We start from the raw sequence: 25393 nt of genomic DNA on the forward strand, positions 1-25393 counted from the left end.
TCTTGTTGTATTTACTAGATTATCTGTAACTTTTAAATTCCAAAATAATTTTTTCAAGTCTCACAAGTATATTGTCAAGTTACTTGTGGTAAATTTTGGTGACCTCAAAAGTCAGTTTAAAAAAATATTTAGTTTGGAAACACTATGGAAACATGTGCAGTGCCCAAGATATAAATTAGAGGCCAGAACATACCAGTTCCATCTTCAAAGCTGAGGGAAATGTAAGTACAAACATAGAAATACTTGTAAATAAAACCATGACTTTCATATTTTTGTTGTCCCTTCTTGAGTACGACAACCTGTAACATAAGTTTTCCAGGAAATGTGATGGGACAGCTTATTTAACATCACCACCAAAATAAAAACTCAATCCTTTTTCTTCAAAGATGACAGGATGTTATTTTGACAGAACTAAAGAGAACCACAGAACTGATGGCAGTGATTGTATGTACATCTTTGTGTGTTGGTTCTGCAGGTTTAGTGAGCTTCAGGCTGAATGCAAACAAGAACCACCCATGATGCTCACCCTTTTGCTAGAGGATATTTTACTGTTTGTTTCTGCATATCACTCATTCTCCCTCTTCTGACAGTTAGTAAAAGTTTCTCAAATGAAAACTCATTACAGAAGATGTGAGCCAGTCAAACATGGAAAAGCTTCTTCCCCACCTCCCTAAGCTAACATTCTTCTGAAACAGTTTCCATTTGAGTATCTGCACAATAATCCTGTGAACATAGGTCCTTCTCTCTTCACTATTCTGTCTGGTATCTGTCAGAAATGCATTAATTTCTGAAGTTTCCATGCTTGCTTCTACCTAAAGCAACTCTACAAGGCTGCCTAACCTAACCCTGCACCTGTATTTTGCCTGGACACTTACACAAGACTAAGGGACACATCACACAGGTAAACAATTAAATGTTTCCTCAAGTTTGAGAGGAATCCATTTCTACCACTCTGTGGTAGAATCCATTTCTACAGTGCTCCCAGCACAAAAACATTGTCCATTTCTGCCAAGAGCTCCATCACTCCTGAAGAGTGCATCTGTCATCCCAATTATCCCACAGGGATAATTCACTGTCCCCTAACTCCAGTTTGTCCACACTCTCCAGTCAAAGGCACAATCTGGCTGTGGGCACAGAGGTGTTCCTGGACACAGTCCCAACATCTACCACTGCAAGAAGTTATAACCCCACTTTCATGCAAGAAAGAGATAGTTAAGAGTTAAGTCACATGGACTTCTCTTGCTCTTCCTTAAAGGTAACAGAGGTGATCTCAGCACTAGGTCATTGTGTGAGTTCAGTCATGATGCAAAAGCAAGAACTAGCATTTAATGAAATCCAAGCACTTTCCTGTTGCAACTTGGATTTTCCTTGAAACCCTGCCATCTGGGGAATGATCAGACTTGACCCAGTTTAAGCTAGCAGTTATCTACAGAAAGTCAGACATATCCTGCACTGACAAGTCCACTCCTCCACCACTAGTGGTTATTATTAAAACATCTGGTGCTCTACTGAATTATCTTACAGTAGAAACATCCAGTGTTGAGTTCTAAGGAATTAACCCATTTAACAGAAAGACTGCTACACAGCATTTACTTTAGGAAAGAGCAGTGAAGAGATGGTGCTTCAATTCTGGTTTCAGAGTCAGAAATTTGTGACTGGGGAATTTGGAAACACTGGCAGCTTCATTGCTTATCATACATTCTAAATATTAATGCTTCTTTGCCCTCTAAAGACTCACTTTTCTTTGTCAATGTAACCCATGGAGACTGAGAGATGAAAATCACAAGAAAGCTGCTTAACTCTATTTATCTATACAGTTATTACCATGACAAATTGCTATTTCAAACTTACTCTTTCACGCCCCTCCCAAAACCACTTGTGAGTTGGTCTCTGGTGTACAAAGCCCCACTAATTTACACACCTTTGGTGAGCCCCAACAATTCATCAAGATCACACTATTGTTTGTGCACTTCTGCTGTACAACCCAGTTCATGTATTTCCTGAGAAACAGTTGCCACCACACGAGGATGATTAGTTATGCATCATTAGCCTCCAGATTTATGGTGTCACAACGACAGTACTCTGTACTCTGTTCAACCCCAACACATATTTACTTGGATAAAGGTGTGGCCAGACCCTTGAGACAACCAGAACTCTTCCACATGTTTAACTCCTTTGGGTTCTGGGAAGATTTATTGTTGAGTATCATCTGCTGATCCAAACACACACTAAATTACTTTAACTGGGCTTAAGTCTTTCAGAGATTGCATGTATCTCCCTGGTCTGCCTCCTGCCTCCAGGAAAAAGCAGGCAGATGCCCAGTACAAGCAGTTTTGCTCTAAAACCTGATACCCAGCTTCCTGACTTTCTAAAAATGTTACCTTAATTCTGAAGCTGAAAAGTGTACAGTTGGGATTAAACAAGAGAGAAAGAACCAGGTAAGTATAAGATAAGTGTGGCCTAGCAGGTTTTTAGTGGTGCTCAATGAGGCCTGACACATCAGCAGGCAAAGTGTAAAATTGCAGAGGATTTGCCCTTATCACACTTCTGCCCACAAGTTACAGCCTGGGGCTGCCCCAGACTCCCCACTCAGCCAAGGTGAGGGAGCACTCTCTCCTTTGACCCCACCACTCCCAGCACAGCTGCCTGCCAAGAAACCTGCAGCCAGAGCAGGACGACCTCGCTTGTCAGGCTGAAGTTTTTCCTCACTTTTGGAATAGTTGGTTTAGCTGGTGGCAGGACTAGCTGACAAGTTTTCAGCCAGATGAACAAGCTGGTGCCCCTCAGTGAGTGGAGGGCTGTGCTGAGAGCTCACACACAACCCCCTGTGTAACACCCAGCTGATAACATCTCCCTGCTGGCTGCTGCCAAAGGGTGAGGTCTCACTGCTCCCCCCAGCCCAACTCCTCCCTGCTCTGCTCCAAGCCACAGTCCCACCCCTTCCCAGGCTTCCAGCACTGGCACTCAAATCTTTCTGCAAGCTGATTTAGCTCACACAGGTCCCAGGAAGCCATTCCTGCTCCTCCCCATCCAGAGAGATGATTCAACTCCAAAAGTGCTTCAAGTGAGATGTGGGAAAGAATGGGAATGTGAAGTCAAGTGGGAGGGGAGCCTCTCCCTTGTGGGGTCCAATTATGTCAGCTCAGCATCCCATAATCATTCCTTCACACTGACTGAAGCCCAAGTGAAACACACCACGCGATGGGGAAGGGGCAGGGAAGAGTTAAGAACCCAAAGTAGCTGTTTAAGCAAACCCAGAAAAGTTTTGTCAGCTATATCTGCCTAAGCCCCAGCTTATGATGGCAGTGACAAGCCCACCAATTGGTATATAAATGGTGAGTGAGAGCAACAAAAAATAATGCACATCAGCATCTAATCAATTAAGGTAATTAATATAGCCATAAAAAGCAAAAGGAAATTTTGGAGCCATATATAGATATAAGCAGCAAAATTGCAATTTGGCAATTTAGAAAAAGCTGCTTTGAGCTTGAATGCGTTCCAGCTCATCTTCTTCTGAAAAAGCAGCTTGGAACAGGGCAGAGGGACCAGCAGAGCAGGGGACAGGCACCTCTCTGCCTTTAAGGGAGAAACAGAGGCAGTGTAATAACATGAGGAGGGTGGAGGAGAGAGAGAGCAAAGTTCACAGCTGTTTCTAGAAATGGATGTGCAGGATTACCAACTACAATTGCAGGTATCCTGAGAGCTGGGGCTGACAGCCAGGATGTTATTTCCCTCCCAAAGCATCTGGGAGTTTGTCCTTCAGCAATTACAATTAGTAGAATAGTTCAGTTTCACCTCCATAATTTCAATGCCAGCATTTGTGCAGGAGATGAAGTACACATGTTCCAGGACCTGCAAGGTTAAATCTAGGGATTTGATGGGAGCATGAGGGTAACTGAAGAATGACAGGGAATGAAATGTCCCTGTCTCAGGGACAGACTGTTCTGTGAATGTGTGAGCACTCAAAGTTATTTCAGAGGAATTTGTGAGCTACTTCTGTGAAAACTTCTTTCAATGCAGCATCTTTCAGCGTAGCTTTTAATTTAGTCATGATCTTTCTACACAGCTTCTGGGATGAAGAGGCTGTGACAGTCAAGGGACCATATTCAACAGGAACATTTTTGTACTGTAATTGTAATTCCACACCACACAAACTAACTCACTGAGCTCTTTAAACCATGGGGGTTTTTTCCTGTGAAACTCCTAGAACAATTACAGCAATTTTTACTTTATTCTCAGAAAATCATGCCACCAAGCTTTCTATGTCCTCTTACTGTCTCAAGAGAAAATACTAAGCTTCTCAAATTAGTTGCTGAAGAAAACACAAGTCTGACATCTGTTCCTTTCCTGCTGCTATAGTAAGGTTATTTTCATTTCAGCCCAAATTAGTTTGATTCATTAAAAAATCAACAGCAACTAAGAAAAACATATTTGAAAGTCCTTTAAATCATTCTAAACTAAATATTTCAAGTAGTCTTGCAACTAGAGGTGAGGTTGAAAACTACTGGTTTCAAAACTTGAAGGTACATAAATATAACAGGAATTGTGTTGCTGTACTTCCAACTTTTAAAGCTTTAAGTCAGTTATGCAGAAGATGAGTGGACAAAGAGAAAACAGTGAATAACTACTAATTTATGCATCACAGAAGTGAAAGGTAAAAGCAAGAGCACAGAAGACTAAGGATGGTTGGAGTTAGTGTTGGAATGCACTCTGCTGGCACAGTGCAGTGGTGAGTAACAGTTCTGAGGAATTAGACACGTTCATGCCTGAGTAATCAAGTCATGACAGAAAGCTCTCAGCTCTGTGAATAGACTTGGTCTCAACATAACCCCACTGAGTCAGACAGAAGATGTGCTGTGTATGGAATGCCATCGTGCTCCTAAGGTTCTTCAAGTACAGAAACCGAGTGGAGTTTCTTGCATTGGAATTAGTTTGTATCGTAGGCTTTTTTAATTTGTTTGTTTCCATTCTGGAAGGAAGTTAAATTTTGGGGGGAAAACTGAATTTCCTGGAAGAAAGTGAGCAGTAACTAAGAGCCAATGAGTTACCTGTCTTTGGTGGTCCAGATCTGCTTTATTACCAACGAGAATCATTGGAAACTCATCGCGATCTTTCACTCTAAGAATCTGTCGCTGAAACTTATAGATTTCTTCAAAGCTGTGAAAGAACACAAGCAGAGCATCAGTGCACTAATTCACAGATTCTCAGCTTCTGAAAAAGTTCAGAACTTATGAGTCACATATTGGGACTTGCCCTGCCATGACACACAAGCACAGACAGCTGCAGGCACTCCAGAGCCACAGCATGACCAGTTAGAGAACCATTCAACACTCAAACCAAAAAAATCCCCAAGTGAGCAGTGTCCTCTGCACTGGGCTGAGGTGGGGCTGCAGGGTGAGCAAAACACTGACTGTGTCTCAATCCACAGGGACCCAGGGCCAGTGTGCTGCAGAGAATCGAGCAACTGCAGTCCATTCTACAAATACTGACTCTGGAGTTCTACTCCATCTAGAATATTCAAACCACAGCATAGAGACCCTGGTGGATCAATATTTCAGCTGGCAATCTCCAGAGCTACTTGTAAGAATTTTGGGGAAGCTATCAAAGCTGGAAAGCCTTGTTTTGTCAAGGACAGAAAAATGGCAGGGCTAAATGAGCAGAAAGCTTTCCAGTTACCAACTAAGTTAAACCAGGTACTGATGCTTTTCAAGCATAAGGAATATTCCAGCAGTGTTTAAGGAAAGGTGAGCAGAGCAGAAAACTTCTTCCAGGACAGTACACTAAACAAGCTCATTCTGGCCTAAGCAAGGATTTTTGGACAATGAATAAATAAAACACTGCTTTCAAGTAAACACTGTTCAAGCTACATCACTACATAAGGACCTTCAGCACAGACATTTGCAGATAATCACATACCCTCTGTAGCCTTCCAGACATATAGCCTGAAGGCATTTGCACCTATTTTGCCAGCTAAAATTTAAAAGCAAGATGATCAGCAGTCAAAAAGTCACACTGAAAAGAACTAGGTAGCCAGACCCCTCATGCAAAGGTAACTAGAAGGGATGTATGTCACTAAGCATAGTTCTCATCAGCTTCTAAGAAGAAGAATTTGTTATAAAAAATAAAACTTGTTAAAATAAATAAAACTTGTTTGTTTTAATAACTTGACCTCAGGCTTACCTTCCTCTGTCTGTGACTGAGAAAACAAGCAGAAAGCCCTCCCCTGTCCTCATGTACTGCTCACGCATGGCTCCAAATTCTTCTTGTCCTGCTGTATCCAGAACTGACACAAGCAAAAATATTAATTACTTTATTTCATATTCTGATAGACTGAAAAAAAAATTCCTGATAAGATATTTTGAGAGTCTATCCTGTGCATCATAGCTAAGCAGAAACCACTTTTTGCAGATACTACTGGATATTTTTCTAATATTCCCAATAAGTTCTTGCACTGACTGAACAATTCAAGACCTCCCAAACAAAGTGAACAACAAAACACTTGAGGACTTCTGCTAATTCCCGACCATCTGAAATAGCTGGAAAATGCTCAGAGATACGAGAGGATGAGGGTTGTTGGTTTATTCTTGAAGAAATCACCAACAAACTTTTAAAGCAAAGCATTTCTATTACACTTGGGAGAGGCAGCACAGAGGTGTGTTATCCATGCCACCATGTCACCCAGGTAGCTCCTGGGAATACCAAAAAATTCCTAATCCTAGTTTTGTGGGCACTGTGGGCGGGTTACTTACTGTCCAAGCGCGCGGCTCTGTCGTCTATCACACATTGCTTGGTGTAGGAGTCCTCAATGGTTGGGTCATAATCCGTAACAAAGTAGGACTGCAGAGAAGAAAACAGGTTTGGCTCTTAGACAAGCACACACAGGCCACTCACTGAGGGAGATGCTGAAACTGGACACCTGACAGCATATGGAAGGTGAGTGGGTTTAGCCATGCACAACCGTTTCACACTTCATCCAAAGATATCCAGGAATGGTTTTCCTATTCCTAGTAAATGCTCATAAATTGTAGAGATTACTAGCAGAGTCACTGAGTTAACTGGATTCCTACAGCCTTTCCAACATTTTCTAGACATTACTGGTAACTCCTAGGATTTCTCAGAAATCCCTAGAAATTTTCAGTTTCTATGGACTTCTAAGGTCTCTTGTAATTTATCTGAACTTCTGGTAGGGTTCTTTGAAATTTTCAAGTTTACAGCACTTCTCCCCATCCCAGAGCCAGAAATTTCTAGGAAGTACCAGGACTTTCTCAGCTGTTTAGAATTCCCTAGCAGTTTTAGAACAGTGTCTAGCAACAGCTCCACGCAGCACAAGTAGCACTTGTGCTACTTGTTAGCGGAAAGAAGTCTGGTAGAACATCCTGGCTCCCAGGATTTCTCTCCTGGTTTTAATGACTTTAAGCACTCACACCCCCCAGACAGACAACCCCTGAAAGCAGAATAAGCCATGAAATGCCTGTGCCACCCATGGCCTGAGCACAAGGCTCCACCAGACACTGCCAGGCTGTTGCTTATCACCCAGGCTGTAGAGCAAAGCACATTCTGGTACATTTCTCTAGAGGTGATCTGGTGCTGAATACTGGGTTAACAACACCATCAGAAGACAAGTTTAGAATTCAAAGGATGAAGTTTTAACTTGCATGCAGTCACAGTAAAGTTAACTTCACCTAGAACTGAAGGAATCACATTGGCATAACAAATCTGAACCCTGATCTTTCCCATCTATGTTGCCAGCAGGCACTCAGTGCACAATTTGTGCAGAACTGCAGGTGCACCATGTGTAGATTATCCAGCTCTGTAAACCAGTAAGGAATTTGGAATGGTTTGAAACTACATATTGGCTCCTAGGAAGAAAAAATATAAAGAAGGGGACTTGGCTGAAGCACCTTTCCCATCACACAAACTTAAAGATCCCAACAAGACAACATACTGCTCCTCTAAACTTACTGAAATCAAGTTAACAGATGTCACAGTTGGGAAAACAAAACAAAAAAAAAGGGGAGGAAAAAAAGAACTGAAATCACAGCACTAGCCCACTAACCTTCTCCAGACACACCACTGCCAGTGCAGAACACAGTTAACTCTGTTCCTTGCAGATAATCGATGTGGCTGTATTTGCCCTTGTTCAGCTCAGGTGAGGAGCTGCTCATGAGGACAACCTGCAGGACACTGTCCTGACTGCACCCAGCTGAGCCCAGCCCTTGGACATGGCCATGCCAGGCTCCTGCTTCAGCAGCATTTAGGACAGGGGCTCCCCAGCAGAGCTCATGGCCTGAGCTGCAGCTCCCTTCCTGGGAGAAGCACATCACCAGCTGTGGGTGCTGTACATAACCTGTGCTCATGGACCACAGCCTTCAGGCAGTTGGCTGCAGGAGGAGTTTGGACAGGATGCTGTTGATCTGTTCATTTAGAGCTGGCACCACACTAAAAAACTGCTGCCCCCAGAGCAGAGAGCCTGAGCAGCTCCTTTGCATTTCAAGCAGACATCAGTGTCCTCTCAGGATACACCTACACAGCAGTCACAGCTGCTCTGCACTGATGCACCCAGGCTAAACAGTCACCTTGCTTCAACCCCACCCACACCAATCAAAACAAACAAAAAAAAAACCCCTAACAAACCCTCTACCACTAAAAAAATTCCAGTAAACCAACAGGCATGGGATCCTAAATGCAACACACAGCCAAAGTGCCTGTCTATAGGCAGCAGAACACTCACCTCAGAACAAGCAGTTCTTTAAACTATACATCATCCCTGTACCTTGCTTCCCATTAAGATTTAAAGAGGAGAAAATTCAGCCTTCAAAACTGTCCTCTATCTTTTCTTCTTCCTCTATCCATGACTCAAAACATGCTATCCAGGAGCTTAGGAAGAGACTTTGAGGAATGAATTTACACAAACTGTAAATAAGGTCTCAATTCTTCTGGGGCCTTTAACAAACCTTAAAAGATGGATGAGAAACTTAGGTGACCATACAAATAAATAAATAAAATCATTTACAGAATCTGACTTCAAAGGGATGATCACAAGGAAGGGAATTTAAGTCCTATGTTTCACTAAGGAAACAGAAAGTGATATTTACAAAAAGCATTAGGTGACTAAACCATGGAAGATGAAGCCTGCACTCTGAAATTACTCCCTATCCCTCTCCAGCTTCAGCTTTTATTCCTCCATCCTGCAGAATTCAAAGTTACTGTTTGAACCTTTACATTTACAGAATGGTAAAGGATAGCAGCTTTTAAATAAAAGGGAGATTCTGGAATCAGTTTATTTTGCTCTCATCAATCAGTGTTAGTAGAACACCTAAAGCAGCAAGTTTATATCCAGCAAGGGCAGTATTTTTCACCAAGAGAGTTCAGAAAAAGAAAGCCATCATGATCTCAGATGGATTCTTCTTATTTTCCTCATTATCTGTCCAAGGGCCAACAACTACAGCATCTTCTGTAATCTGCAGGGCATTTCTGTGATTCCCTCCACCCTTTTTAGTTTGGTTTTTTTAATTAAAAACCTCCAACTATGCACAAAGCAAGAGTGCAAGACTAGGTACAGAGACATGGACCATGGTTCCTCCCTCAAAAAGGGAAACAAGATTAAGTCATCCTGATCCAGCATCAGCCACATGTCAAATTCAGAACGAGCAGAGGCCACAGATCCCCCAGGTAACAATTGCTCTTACAAGTATTTTCTTCCCTCCCATGGAGCTGCACTGCCAAATCTGCTGTCCCAGCCACTACAGGAGAGGTTTGCAAGGCAGTTAATGCTGTGGTTTACTCCAGGCACTGGGCAAGGCTTATGTGCCTGAAACAGCTGCTGGTTTTGAAGGAGCCTTCCCAAATTGCACTGGGACTATGTGCTGCAGGACACACAACAACCACAGCTCGCAGGCCTTATTCAGTTTTGGTTGATTTACAAAAAAATAGATGTGGCAGACACAGTATTTATCAATTTGAGCAGAAATGGGCAGTGTTTAAAGAATTAAGGCATGGCAGATATGCTGAAACATTCCATGAGGCCATCCCTCACTCCTGAATGCTGTTCCAGCAAGGTGCCTGCTCACCCAGCAAGCCCAAGGCCCTGCACCAGCACAAATGACTTGGTAGAGGTCAAGGAGTTTGTGGCAGAACTGCTTAAAAACCTAACAGGAGCCCAATTGCAGCAGACACAAACCACTGACAACCTACTGGTTTCAAACTGATGCCAAGCCTAGAGAAATCAGAGGAGCAAGCACACCCCAGAGTGCTGGAATACCCAGCCCTGCCTAGTGCTGTGCGTTTTATGAAAGCTGTCAGTGCAAGCCCTAACACCTCAGGGCAGCCACCCTGCCAGGCTCCAGCAGTCCCAGGAAGCACAGCAGGAGCCTGGGATGAGAGCTGGCATGGAACACAGGGCATGGCTCTCCAGGGTGTCAGATCTGCTCCTCTAGGAGCCGTGGAGTTCCTCTGACAAATCCAAAGAGCCAGGACTCATTCAGCTGGCTCCACTGCAGCTGGCCACTGCCTGCAGGAAATAATTAGAGGCAGTTAAGTTTCTTCTAAGGAGATAGTAACTTGAACATGCTCTCCTGTTACACCCCTCCCTTAATCACCAGCCAAATCAAAGCTTTTTCCACCCATCTCCTAGAAGGGAAAGGAAAAGCTGAGCCCAGTACTCTCATCAACCATTCAATTTACCCAGAATATTATGCAACAGGTTTTCTAGGTTTTCTCTTTCTATGACTGCTGAGGCAATCAAGCCCAGAGATGGGAAAGCCTGCTGCCAAGGAGTTTTGTAAAGGGGGAAAAAAACCCAAAAGGGCATAAAAATCCCCAATCCCACACTACCTACATCACTTAGAGCTGGGGAACCCGCCACTAAAATCCCTTCTTATGTATACACTTATCTTAAAATGCATTTCAAACGACCTCCTGACCTTCACAGGAGTTTCTACTTGCAGTGCATGGAAACAATGACACTATACAGAATGCTGCTCCAGCAGTCTTTGGTTTAGGCAATAGCAATCCCTAAATCAGTGTTTCAGTTTCTCTCAAGCCGTTTGGTAAGGAGAAGATATGAAAACCTGCTCTTCAGTTTATCCTCTTCCTCCATTTATTTGTTGCCTTTAATACACACAGAGAAATCCCTCCATTAGCTGACAAGCTTGAGTCCCACTCCATAAATTAATAAAAATTACTAAGTAAAGACACCTTTGATGGAAAACCTCAGTGCCAATTCATGGCTCTTGTGCCACTTTTCATAAAGTAATAAACAGTCCACAAAATGAAAAGTCAGGAGATAACTTTCTTTTGCACTTTCATGTTTTAGGGTGGGAGAGAAGTAGGATGTTGTTGACAGGAAGCTGGCTCTCTAAGCTGCAGTCCAGAGGCTGGCTGCAGAACATTTCTCCCTTTCTCATCACACCAAGCTTGAAGGCCATGCAGGCAGCTCAGCACAGTGAGAGCACACCACCAGAAGGAGTAAGTTAAAGGAGAGGCACATGCCAAAATATATATTCATCCTTGCTGTCTCTATAATCTCCATCTGTATTTACTAAACATACACATAATGTTTCAAAGAGCCACTGGTTGCTTATTTAAATTTTTTCCACATGTTTTAAGTTTTTGGTTCAAACCCAGCTAAGGCAAGGAAATAGAAGGGTTTCCACCCTCCAGCTACAGTTACAGACCAGCTCTGGATTTAAATAAGCATCTGCAATTTGAGCATTGCAAACAGCCCAAAAATCCTCCCTAGCTATAATTTTTATGCTAGAACCTAACAAATGTGTAGCATCCACCAACACCAAAGCTTCAACTTCAGACCTGAATAAATTCCCAAATACCTGAAACGTAGGATCCCAAGACATTCCCATGCTGTGCTCCTTGACAGAGTATTTCTTCTGGCAGCCCCTCCTTTGCTTGCCTTTTACACTGTCACCTCTTCTCTAGGTTTTACCTCATTTCCCCTGCATTTCACCAAGAACATGCCTGCACTTGAGCCACTCAACCAATGTGAAGCCCAATTCACCCCCTGCACTGCCAGGTCTCCACCATGGGCATACAACAAACAGCAGCACCAGCTACAGCCTTATCACACACCACACTGATCACATCAGAAATATTTAACCCACAAAGACAGACACCTAAGCTCTCTTCATTAAAATGAGTATTTCCAGCACTTGTTCCAAGCCATAGACAAAGCCAGTGCCACAGGTTAAGAGCAGAGCTCCAGTACCATTGCCAGTTAGTAGGGCCAAAAGTGGACACCTTTCTCTTTGAGGTACTTGGCTACACCATAAAAGCCTTCCCAGACCATGAATTAAGATCCAAAGGACTGACTGCATAGCTCAGTTTGCAACTTCCATTGTTCTCCCTCCCATGACATCTTATAGCCTCTGCCATCAACTCTTCTACCCAAGAGTGGCAGAGCAGCCAAGTCTGTACTAAAGTGACTCCAGTGACACACTGTGCCCTCCTCCAGCTTGCAAAGGAAGTGAGAGACCTTTTCTAGGAGTTCTAATCTATGTTCCTGTCTCTGGAGGAAGAAGCAGACAGGTTCTCTGTCACCACAGAGGATGGCTGGAGGATGGGTGACAGTAACCTGTCACCTTGCCCAAGCACTGTGCTGCCCTAGTCCAGCAGCAGGGGCAGTCAGGCAAAGCAGCAGCTCAGGCCCCAGCATCTCAAGGGATTAAAAGAACCTCCTTTCACAGCACAAAGGAGAAGTCATTCCTTTAGAGTACATGAGTTGGCTGGCTAGAAAACAAGGAAAACATGCAGTAAAAACCCCTGACTTCTAGAAGCAAACATAAACCCAGACTGCATTCCAGAATAAAGGAACAGACAGAGCAAAACACACGAATTTAGCATTTCACAGAGCCCCAAGCACTTGGGTCACAGAAAAACCCAAACAAACTAAAAGCACACCACTAATCAGAGAGTCTCTGACAAGTTTGTTCCAATAGCAAGCACACACCTCCCCAAGAGCAGGTGGTTCACTAGGACCCACTATTTCCAGACAGGGTTAATTGGTTGGTGCTGGAAAAGCAGGAGGTGGATGCTGTTGGGGTTGATGACAGGTTTGCCACCTCTGCAAAGGTTTTGTGCAGTGCCCAAACCAGTACCAGAAAAGGACTGCAGGAGGTAGTCCAACACAAATGCTCAGGACTGCATTCAGCAGGCTTTGCTGGCATAATTTACAAAATGAGGGCAAATATTTTGGTGTTGAATGTTGGGAGAATAGGAGACCAAAGGTCTAGAATTATCCTGATAAAGGCCAGACTAAAGAAGCAATGGTTAGAGAACTGCCTCATGCTACAGACAGCTAAGTGTGTCATCATCCAATCATCCCATATTCCTACAAATCTTTAAGAGGTTCTTTCTTTTAATTATACAAACAGTAAGAGCCCCCATTCCTTTCTTCCAAGAAATATAAATTAAAAGATAGCCAGTGCTTGCAAGTAATCAATGATGCTTCCCTCAATTTGCACTACTTCCCAGTGCCCTAATGTGTACTGTCAGCATTGTTATGGCTGTCCAGGGAAACAGATGTCATTTGTAACTTCAATTACTGCCATTACCCAGTGATGTGAAACACTTCATTTCATGAAGTCACAAAGAAGAGGATTAAGCTGAGGGAAGTTATAGAATGAAAGATGACGTGAGACATGTACAAGCTAAGGCCTTTGGAAATTCATACACAAGCTGAACATTTTTATTTGTTCCTGAAAAAATAACAACACATAATACCAAACAATGATTAGGTACATGCTTAATGAAACATTAACAGTTCTACTAAGGAAGAAAATAATAATGGAAAATGCAAAGTTGTTGTACAAGCCATGGCAGCCTTAGAGTACATCTATTAGATTACTCCCCTGCCAACATACAGCTGGAAAACAGAAAAGAGTAGGATACAGAAATAAACACCTGACTTGGTTAAGTAGAGATAAATCTTACCCTTGAATGTTTTTGTGCAATGCAAGGATTGTCAAAAGCTTTGCTTAGCCTGGAAACACTAAAAGTGTCAGTCCTATTACACACCACAGACTCTTCTGTCCCTCTCCCTCCATAGACACTGAGTGAACACATCAGAAAAAGAAAACTCCTAAGAAAACTCTGTTCAGTGCATGGGCATATTTTAGGCACATAGCTCAATATAACATGGCTCTCCTCTATATGGGCTTTGTTCTGCTCACTACCCAGAATACCTAATAACAAAACTGGTTTTGCATCCCTCACAGGTGTGGGGAAAGATGAGCTAGGATGGGGGAGGCAAGGGGTATGGAAGGTAAAGTACCTCCAGTTTGAATGTTAACAGATAAATCTGTCTATGCACCTTTAATTTATGCATTTCCAAAATGAACACTTGGATTTTGTATCCATTAACACACTCATTTCCAATGATATTTCTCCAGATAGCTGTATGCTAGGAAAGTTCAGATTTCATCCCCAGTTAAGCAGGACTGACTTGTGTGACAGATTAAAAAACCAGATTGGTTCTGGAGCATCAACTTATTCTACAGTCAAGTAGTGGACCAACACTCAGGGATAAGAAAGACTGAAATCAAACTAATTTATGTGCACTGACAGAGGACATCCACCAGCTCTTACAAATTTCAACATGCCTAAAAAACTGTCTGCTAATTTTTGCCCTTCCCCTAACTGCTACTTAAAAAAAAAACAGCTTTACTTTCTCCAACCCCACCCTTTTTAATCCCTGGCACTTAAGGCATGGCTGGCAAAACAGCTTGGGTTTACAGGTAGAAATCTGGAGAGTGTAACTGCTAAAGAGATAATTACAAGATCCAGTGGGGAAAAAAATTAAAATAAACCCAGCTACAGTAGATTTGCTTAAGGAAAAGAAAATGTCTTTGCCACTTTGACTAAGACAGCCTTTCAGTACATGTTCAAATCATAGAATTGAATGATTTCAACTTCAGGAAAATTTCTTGAAAATGAATAATATTCCAGAATATTCACTCTTGAATGAATAATTCAAGAATAATCATTAAAACTATTTCTCTGAAAAGTTACATGTCCTTTTGCTAACACACTGCCAGGCTTAAACACACCATCAGATGCCAGTAGTCTCAACTTGAGGACCTTAAATGCCTTTTCCAATCTAAAGGATTCTATGATTCAAATTATGGATGCTGGCTATATGAACATCATGTGAATACTGCTGAGAGTGGGTTTTCTTTTCATCTATGTTCTGCAGTGCACGTGAGCATCTTTTAAAATACTTCCTTAAAAACCAGCAGATTGATACTTTTTAAAGACAGCTTCCACCTTTTAAACTCAAACTGAATCTGCACTGTGCTTAGGTCTCCTTTCAGTTCCCAGCTCACAGCTCTCCCCATGGGACAGCAACTTGGTATTAACAGCTCACCACCCCGTGAGCATTTCCCTCCAATTTATAATTCTCAAAAACCAAACCACACCAAACACACACACTCAGACACCTGGTTTAGGCAATATGTGCACTAAACTTTGGCCTCTCAAGTGCTTCCTAGTGGTGCAGTTTTCATTGCTCAAGATCAGAGAAGGTGCACTTTCACTGTCTGAGAAGACTTCTTTGTAATGCCTTCAGTTAATGCCCTTTAATGCCAGTAAGCACCTACAGAGTTCTTTGAAGGCAGCTCTGCAATTTCTCAAGTTGAAACACGTCTGACAGTAAAGCATATTCTATACTGCAAGCTTACTTAAGTCTTGATTTAATTTCATTTCATTTTTGTTTCACAGTAAATATGTGCAGGACCTATGAACACACCAGGTACTTCATCTTCCTCATCTTAACCACTTGCAATTCAAAGAATGTTGAAAATGTTGAAAACATTCAAGACACACCATCTTTTCATCCAGAAAGTTTTATCATGTTGAGATAGCTTTCAAACTAGAAGCTCACACAAGCTCTTTACTATGAACTCAAGATTTTTCTCAAGAAAACAGTGATTTTTTTTTTTTTTTTTTTAAGTTCATATCTGATTTTAGGACTGTGTATAACCAGATTACAGCTGTAAGAGAAAAAGTAACGTTGCTTCAAAAATCCCCTGGTGAGGCAAATCATAGATTACTCTTTCCTCATACACAAGAAATCATTATCAGATCAACCTCAAGACAGTGTAATTAAGAGATTTTGGTTTATAAACTAAGTAACTGGAGAAGACTAAGTCAATTACAATCTCTCTTCACTTCTGTTATTCAGATGTAACTGTACCAGAGTCAGCAACAACTTCAGCTTAGTGGCTCCTAGGAGACCATGTTTAGGGCATTTCCAGTCTATTAACAAAGAAGCCAGTTCATAACTCTGATCAACTTGGACTTTTCAGATTGTCTAGCTTAGGTTATGGACATTTGGAGCCAGACAATTACATTCATTAAATCCATTAAAGTAAGAAGTTTTTCTAGCCCAACGAGCCAGTGAAACAAAACTGCACCCCAGTAACTCTAACCCCTATTTCACATTTTAAGTACCTGAAAATGTTTGATCCCTGGGACTCCACAGCAAGCTAAGATCAAAACTTTCTGAAGTGAACACCTTCCTTATTCTGACTCCATTCATCAGAAAGTCAGGTAGAAGGCCTGAGGAAGGTAAATTCTCCACATTCTTCCTCTTAAAGCATTTGTTTAACATGGAGATACAATCAGGTTGACTAGCCCACTAAACCCAGAGCCTACAGTTTTCTAGAATGAGTCAAGCTAGGATTAAATATTTATGAGATAGTGTTTCATTCTACAATTAAACTACAGCAACTGCCAAATTGAAAGAGAGAGGTTTTATCATCCCCAGTCCTGACATTCCACTGTAATTCCCTGCTGCCTTCAGGATGATCAAGAGATCAGAAAATTCAAATTGACACATAAAAATTATAAAAACTCCTCATCCAAATAAATACTAGCCATGAAAACCATATTTTTATGTCCAGGGATCTTAATAAAGTTCACATGATATCACCAAGAGGCACTTTTGACCCAACTTCAACATATTCAATTACTTTATTAATACACAATTTGCTCAAATATGGAAATGCCAAACAGGGACTGAACCCAAAGAATGAAAGCTTCCAGAAGTTCTGATCATACCACTTGTTCTGCTGGGAAACAAAAACCTTGAAATGACTCTTTCAGACCCAGTAACACATTTTATTTACACTGCCAGATCATTGTAGACATTGATAGCAATGCACTAGTTCCTGTCCTGTAGGGTTTTTTCTATTACCAGTAAATTCCATGGAATTTTTGAACACCAGCTTGGACAATATCCAACATAATACCACTCAGTTTCATTAGCAAAGCCTGGAGTGCTTTATTTTTCAAAGATTTGTTGACTGATCATTAAAAGCTAATTATTTAGGAAAAAGCTATAAAATAGCACTTCTATCTAATAAGAACTATTGCTTCAAGATAAGCACAGCTCTAATAGCTTTATTTGCCCAAATTACATATTTATTCAACTCCAACCTTTTGGCCTTAGATTAGACTGTCTAGACTAATTTTGCAGACTACAGACAATTACTATTATCTTTAAGTTTGGATAGTGTCATAACCAGAAGTGTCAGGAATGCTGAAATTACAGCTGTGTAAGTGTTATTTAGCCATCTATTTTCATTAGCAAGGCTAATAATTACTAGCCCTCCCCCCAGATCCTCACCCAACTCCGTGAAACACATAGCAGTTATCCTGGAGTATGACAATTTTAAATGATAATGAAATAATTGGTTGCCTACCCATGAAATAATGGACTCCTTCAAAGTGTGTTACTCATTCAGGAGTGCAAGCATCAGAGGCTGCATGGTGCATATATTATAATGGTAAGATGTACTGCAAAATTAATTAAAATAAAAAGCACACTGGGTAACTTTCCTTTAGAAAGGGGTGTCTGAACAGCTTGCAGGTGGCAAGCCATTGACAAGAAATTCATGCTAAAAACTCCAACAGCAAAACCATACTAAACACACACTTCTAACACATCAATTTCTAAAGTTTTCCATACATCACAGTGGCAGGGCATGACAGGCAGGCTGATGAACTCAAGGCCCACTGGTCCCATGCTGCAGGCCCAGCAGCTCAGTACCCAGGCTATTTTTGCACATCCATATCAGTCATCAATCACACTGTATTTTAAGATGAAAATGTGCTTTCCTCCACCTGAAACCATTTCTCAGAAGTTTGTGACTAAGCAGCAAAACCTCAGAAAGAAAGAGAATTTGCACTGGTCAATAGGTGTTTTTTTTTTTTTTCATGTGATCTGTACTTGCAGATTTGGCTGCTGGCTCCCATAGGGACCAGGAGGCAGAACAAAGCACTTCACACCACTCACTCCCAAACCAGCAAAAAGCTCCACAACCTTCATGTCCCCTCTGCCAAGTGAAGTTTTTCAAGAGATTCAAATTTCACCATCTGATTTTTAACCCAGACACATCAAGGAGAAGCACTCACAACCTCAGTTTGGGATTTAGAGGCAAACAACAAAAATCTTAAGGGTATTTTTTTATTGTGGCTCTAACCTAAGGTGTCAGGTTAGCACACCTGATTGTGAGAGTGGAAAGGAAGGAAGAGGATCTCTTCCAAGGTGGGGCAGGCTACGTAAGCCTTTTCTCACTAGGGACAGAGTGTTCAGTCCTTCCTGGCACTAAAGCCTTTGTTTTGTCCCACTGCTTGGGCACAGTGTTCAACAGGTCTGATTCTGACAGATGGGAAGAGAAAGAACCCAGATTTAGCCATTGTAAACTGAACTTAGCAAAGCAATGTGATAAGTCACTCCACCTTTGGAGCAAGACGGAGAAATCCTACCCCATGTGAGCAGGGAGATCCCCAGCACAGATATTTCAGTGACACAGGCTGACCTGAGATTGTGATGAGGTGTGATGCCTGTCAGAAAGCACAAGTATTTTAAACAGAGGCTAGTCTCACAGATGGACACTACTGCTTCAGAAATAATTGTTCAAATTGATATCACTATCCTCAAAATTCCAGGTTTCTGGAAGAACAAAAGCTTAGAAATCAAATAATCAAATACAAGGGGTGCAAGAGCCTGCAGTGCAGAGCAGTGTAACTGAAATAAAGTTTCAGCTGGACAAACTACTTTGAAAAACAGCAATGCAGAATATTTTCCATCACAGATACCAGGGGAGTACGAGGCTTTCCTTTCCAGCCTAATCAGTGCTTGCAGAGAAGTTTAATCTTAATGTCCTTGAAGAATGTCTTCATAGTCTCTCTCCCTACCAGCAGCAGCAGATTTCAAGATCAAAGGTTATTACTCCTTCCCATCTGACAACAGCATAATTCAGCCTGGTTTTCTCATCAAGTGGCTGAGGCACAGTACAGCACATGAGGATTGTTTACAACAGGCTGTGTAGCACTTCATTTCTGACTCTTCAGAAGCAAAGCCATGTCTACTGGAACTTCTGCATTACAGACAGACAGCTGAAGTTCTTAGAAGAAACACAAGATGTAGAAGAGAGAGTTTTATCCTAAATATAAATAAAAACAACAGGGAAACCCAAACCACCAGACTCATGGTTGGGAAGACAGAATTTACGGCTCCACTCCACGTTTTGCATCAGTGTCCCCCAAGTCAACCCAAACATGCTGTCCTGCAGCATCTCCAGACCCTGCACCTCGGTGGCACAAGGTTACCCAGTGAGATCACTTTTAAATCAGCACATTTGCACAGTGACACACGAAGCTGATGTGCAACCCTAACAATGTCTGTGCCCTTCCTTCAGATCCACACTTGCTTACACTCAGCTGAAGAGTATCAAACAGGGCAGTACCTACTTTTCCTGAGTTATTTTGCAGTGTGCATGAAGTCCCAGCAACATCAGAATCACAGAAAAGCAAGGGGGAGATGCTGTCTGGGCAGAAGATGCTTTCCTGGCAGTAGATGCATGGATGACCATCCTTTCATGGAGCTTGCTTGGGAGAACACACAGGCCCACCCCAGCAGCACGGCAGACACAAAGCCAAATCATTCACAACTGGAATAGTCACTAGGGAGCTCAACAGAGGCAAGTTCTTGAGTAGCATTATTCTCCCAATTAGTCAAGACTTTAAAGGCACAATGTGACCAATATTGTCCTAACTCACATACAGGGAGATGTGCACACAAATTCCCCTAACCAGAAACCACAGGGTGGTGTTACCATGGCTGATCCTGGCATGAGTACGATTCCACAGCCCAGAACTGATTATAAGCACTGTCTGGCTAAATTAGCTTGTTAGTAGATCTACAGGGAAAAGGAAGAGATCCTAAAGCCCCAGTAAGCACAATTAAAATGCTCTTAAGCAGTGCCAGAATTCTCAGCCTCAGCAATTTCAGATGTCAAAGGACTGTTAAATGGATACACATTTATGTCCTTAAATTTTATTTAAAATGCTTCTGCCCTTAGTAGTCAGTCTACATTTTTTAGCAAGCAACGATTTCCATCTAAAAAAAACCTTATTTACCAGCAAAACATGTGGCTGTACTAAAACCAACCACAGTGTTTCTTCCCCTTCGCCTATGCACCTGCAGGTGTAGTACCAATCTTAGTCAGCATCACCCCACTCACAGGGCAGGGAAACATGTAGAAATCTTAGAGGGAGTTTATTTTTCACTTTAAATTATCACAGACACAGCATGGAATAGAAAAAAATGGAGCTAACTAACATTAATTAATATCTATGTCATTGATGCTAATGTTAAGAATGTTCAAGCAAAGACCAGATGAGGCACTTTCTGCCATGGTCTAGGTAATATGGTGGTGATCAGTCAAAGGTTGGTCCTGATGACCTCAGAGGTCTTTTCCAGCCTAATTGATTCTGTGATTGTTAGATGACTATTTCACGTGACTTTTTGAGTTGGAGGACCCACCCAATTGGATGCTAATCCTGGCTGTCGCACTTTTAGAGCGTGTGTATCTTAAAAGCAAGGATTGTTCTACCCCACTGAGAATACAATTAACCCTAAACCATATGCTTTTACAACTAAAGCAAAAAGCCTGCTGTAAGGGACCATTCTCATGCCACTAAAACCCAGAGACACAGCACACTCAAGATGCATGTTGGGAGACCTGCTCTAATGTTAAGATCTGCTTCATGCCACAAACTAGTTTTACGTGCAAACACCTACTTTCACGTGTCAAAAAGCCACATCTATGATGAACCACATCAAGAAACTGCAAGCAAACATTCAGCTGAGGTGCTCCACAATCAAACACCACACACAGTCAACTAATGTTTTTACACTATGGCCATTTATGGTAGCAGTAAAGAAGGCAAATGAAAGATTGGAGCAATTTCACACCTAGCACCATCACTCCCCATGGTGGAACTGATTCTAAGTAACAGATAAAAACCATGATTTGTATCAAACAACACTTCTACAGGCAATCCAGTGTTATTTCAGAAATTCACAGCTTGAGCTACAAGCATTTTCTAGAGTCACACAGACCTTAGGATCACTGAAAATCTCTTCAGTATTTTCTTCTCCAACATCCTACTTAGCAGTACATTAGAGCGGGTTCCAAAACAGTTCTCTACCCATTTGTGAGTGAAGTTCCTCCAAGTGGAAGAAGAGTTTAAAGATCAAATTAAGAGCAAACACTTCCCATTCAGAAGCACATGAATTGCTGAGGGCAAGCAGTGCCTGATTTCCTTCCAGAGCTGGATGCTCAGGCTGAGCCTGAGCTCTCCAGTGGAGACCTTTTCTCATGAAACAATGGCATTGTAATTGCTTGTTTGAAGCACAAGGGCTCCATACACCAACCCAGCCACACCTGGACCCTCAGACAGTCATTCTCCACTCTTGGTTCTGTCATCTAAAGCTTGTAAACACAGCTTTCCTTAAATAATTGGGCAAGCAGATTAGGGCTTTAACATCAAAATGCTCGTCCTACAGTACAGCAGCAAACTCTGCAAAAACTACAAAATGCATCTACAGAACATGAGACCATCAAGAGCATGCAAACCTCCAATGGATCTAGAAACTTTCTGCACCCTTTCCTCGCTCTTCACTTCATATTAAAAAACTCTAGGACACCATCTATGCTGTAGTTACACAAATCCTGACAAGATTTCTCTCTCTCGAATGGGATCCCAAGGTTTAGCAGACCAACCATCAACAGAAAGGAAAGACCTTTGGCTGAGGGATCTTGCTCTGTGCACATGCTTTGCTTTAGGGAAACGCTCCATCCCAGCTAGAAGAGGACAGAAGCACCATCAGACTACACACAATACATCTCAGCTCCATTCAGGTAAGCAAACCATTTTTCTCATCCTTTTGCAAAACCATAACTTTATCTAAAGAGATTTGAGCCCAGTTTTCTGTCACCATTTTGTAAGAGCTAAATCTTTGGAATCACCTGAGTAGGTCCACACAAACCTTCAAAAATAACTCTTCAAACAAATTGCACTTGAATAGAATAAATTCTTCTCTCCCTCTTCTGCTACTCCTGTTCTGAATAAAACACTCTAGTATTTTAGCAGGCTTTCAAGATTTAAGGGAAAATAAGGAAGGCACACCACTAAAAATGCAAAGAATTTATTTTTCTCCTATAGCATAGTCACACTGACCAGTTTATCATCACCACCTCATGAAGACTGGCAGGCTTTGGTATTTTTAGAGTGCTGAAGGTGTGAACTTAAAAACTAAGGGTTCAGATTCAGATACTTCAGTTCAGTAAAAGCACATAGTCAAGACCTGCTCCGGGGGTTTCCAGCAAGGTGATTTCCCTTCTGCCCCGTGTGCACTCATTCTTACAAAGAATTTACATAAATTCTCAAATAAACTTGTTTTCTAAACTTACAAGCCAGGGCAGCCAGACCACATGATTTTTACTTCATTTGCATTAGAAAATAAAGGCTGACTTCTCTATATATTATTCTTTTACAGATATCAGTTGAGGAGAAAAGCATTACTATCTGGAAAACAGAGGTGCACGTCAGATGAATATAGCTCATAAAAAGCATTAGTAAACATATTGTCTAAGCTACCTACAAGGATGATCAATGGGAAGGAGGACAAGGGCTGATGAAAAATAATTTGATCATGCTAGTTGTATTTCTCCACTTCAGACAAGGTGGTTCCACTAGCAGCTGCTATCTCTCCCTCTGATTTCAGGTTACTAACTTGTAACAAATCTTCAGTGAACCAAGCTACTTCCTTCAGAATAGACACTGTGAACAGCTACTGCCAAAAAATAACTCCAATTTTTTTATTACTAAAATATTTTGCCTTTGAAAACCATGTTAGACCAATATTCTTTAGGCATGTAGCAAGCTCAAAAAAGAGGATACTTTCATGGATTCCACAAACAGCACAGAAAGGATTAGATTTCTCCACAGGGTAGGACCAACTTACAAGGAAGATGCTTTTTGTTTATCATCTCAACATGCCAAATGATACTTACATGCCATAATCAGTCACACAATCTTAGTTTACAGTCTTTCAACTTGACAGGTCCTACAAGACTTTCCAGGAGGAGAGCCAGTACTCCTAAAATGTAACCCTTTGCTGCTCTTACTTGCTTTTTAGTCCTCTCCAAAGCAATCCCTCCATTCCTCACTTTATTTCTGGAGGCCATAGTCCTGCAGAGGCTGATTCCAGAGTGAAGAAGGGACAGCACAAAAAGGCCTTGCTACCCCATGCAAACACAAAGAAAGAAAGCAACCCAAGAGCTTCTGCAGCATGGAATGCAGCAATTATAAAATCCACAAACAAAAACATTCGAAACAAACAAAATTCAAGTTGTTCTCTCTGCGAGCACACTGACAGGAAATGAGTAGCTAACAAGAAGTAAATTACCCAAGCCCCGTTCAGAACATGTAGAGAAGTAAGGGACTCATAGCAAACCAACCAGACTCACTACACGTGTACTTTTACTAACTCTAACCTCTGCTAACCTGCTACAAACAGCTTTACAGCACGTGAAAAAGTGGCTTTACCATACATCTAGTAGGGAGGACAGCTTAAAACATCCTGCCCTAAAGGCAAGAACATACTCCATCACCTAAAGCCACTTGTTTTCATTAGGAAATTGATCTACAGAGCAACATCTGAATTCAAATTGCAGTGTGCAACATTCTCTCCTGGTCTGACAGGGACACATAATGAAGTGTCGTGTCAAATAAGTAGAGAGCATCATTATTTGATTGCTTTCTTGAGCAAGAACTCCTGCAAATGTTTCATTTAAAGGTATAAAGAGGCAGCAGTACAGCAAATGCCATCTAAAAATGTGTGAGCAGTATGCAAAGACCTTCAATTTGTTTACTTACAGAAAGCAGCTTTAGAATGCACTGGGTTTGATCAGAGGGGGTTTTTTTCTTGGCTTTTTTTTTTTTTTTTTAAACCCTACTGCTATTTCCGCTCCCATATTCTACCAAGTAGAGATCTTGTGGTTAAGGCATTCAGTGAAGAGAAAACAGAGCGTGGAATGCACAGGCAGACAGCCTTCTGCACCAAAAACCACAGGAAAGAACATTAGTTTCTCTCAATTTTTATAGATTAGAAACAGGTTTTTCAATTTCATCACACTCAGAATAATGGACTATTCAGATTTCCAGTAATCATAGGTGAAGCCTCTGGACAGGCAGTCCAGAAACCCTTCAGGAGACCCTTATCTTCTTGTTCCTTCACTTGGATGTAGCAGAGTGTGAACGTCCCTCTGATCACAGCATTAGCACCACACAGCTCTGCCAGCCTTTAACAGGCTGCAAAGTTGATGTTATTTACAAAGACAGGCTGGATGCTACCAATTAAAGGCAAGTAGTTTCTCTTTTGAGCTTTCATCCAGCATTAGAAAGTATTTTAATTTAAGTCATAAGTCTTAGAAGACTCATTTCCTGTCCATGTGTTAAACTCAACCTTTCATAATGACCAAAACTCAAAGCTGCCTGGAGGGACTGTATGTGTTACAAACGTGGGACAGATTCAAAGCCCACTAATGCAGTGCTGGTTTTCATATATACATATATATGTATATATATAAATATTTATTGTTGGTTGTTTTGGGTTTTTTTTTTAACCAGGAAAGCAGAGTTATAACAAAGACTTCTTCAAGTAAGTTTTGGCACTGACAGTCTACATGCTTCAGGTTTAGGAAATGACCGTCAGATCCTGAAGACATAAAAACAAATCTGGGGAAATCTTCCCAGGAATGGCAGTGGGAACCATTCCTCTGCAACAGCTCACACTTCAAAGCACAGCCTGGAAGCTGACAAAAGTCAGTGCTCCAACTTGGAGATGTTTAGTCAGCAGGAACAGAACGTGGAGTTTTGTCCAGGAGAATCAAGTAGCCTGAGTTCTTTCCCTGTATCTATCCTGTGTTTTCTGGACTGAGGAGAGACAATCCATTCAAGGAAGACGTTACAAAGAGATGATAAATGACCAGGTGAATAGTGCTGGGCAGTCACAGCAGCAGCTCAT

The 25393-nt window shown here is 41.7% G+C and overlaps 1 protein-coding gene across 1 annotated transcript in view; it reads right to left on the reverse strand.

Moving 5' to 3' along the window:
- RRAS2 (RAS related 2) overlaps positions 1–25393 on the reverse strand; it is a 41621-nt gene that overhangs the window by 4141 nt on the left and 12087 nt on the right. The window contains exons 2-4 of the mRNA XM_059848919.1: positions 6750–6837; positions 6181–6283; positions 5049–5157 (exon numbers count right to left, since the gene is read on the reverse strand). Of these exons, the coding sequence (XP_059704902.1) occupies positions 5049–5157; positions 6181–6283; positions 6750–6837 (300 nt within the window). The remainder of the gene's footprint in view (positions 1–5048; positions 5158–6180; positions 6284–6749; positions 6838–25393) is intronic.

The sequence above is a fragment of the Haemorhous mexicanus genome, chromosome 6 (assembly GCF_027477595.1).
Source record: "Haemorhous mexicanus isolate bHaeMex1 chromosome 6, bHaeMex1.pri, whole genome shotgun sequence".
Classification (NCBI taxonomy): domain Eukaryota; kingdom Metazoa; phylum Chordata; class Aves; order Passeriformes; family Fringillidae; genus Haemorhous; species Haemorhous mexicanus.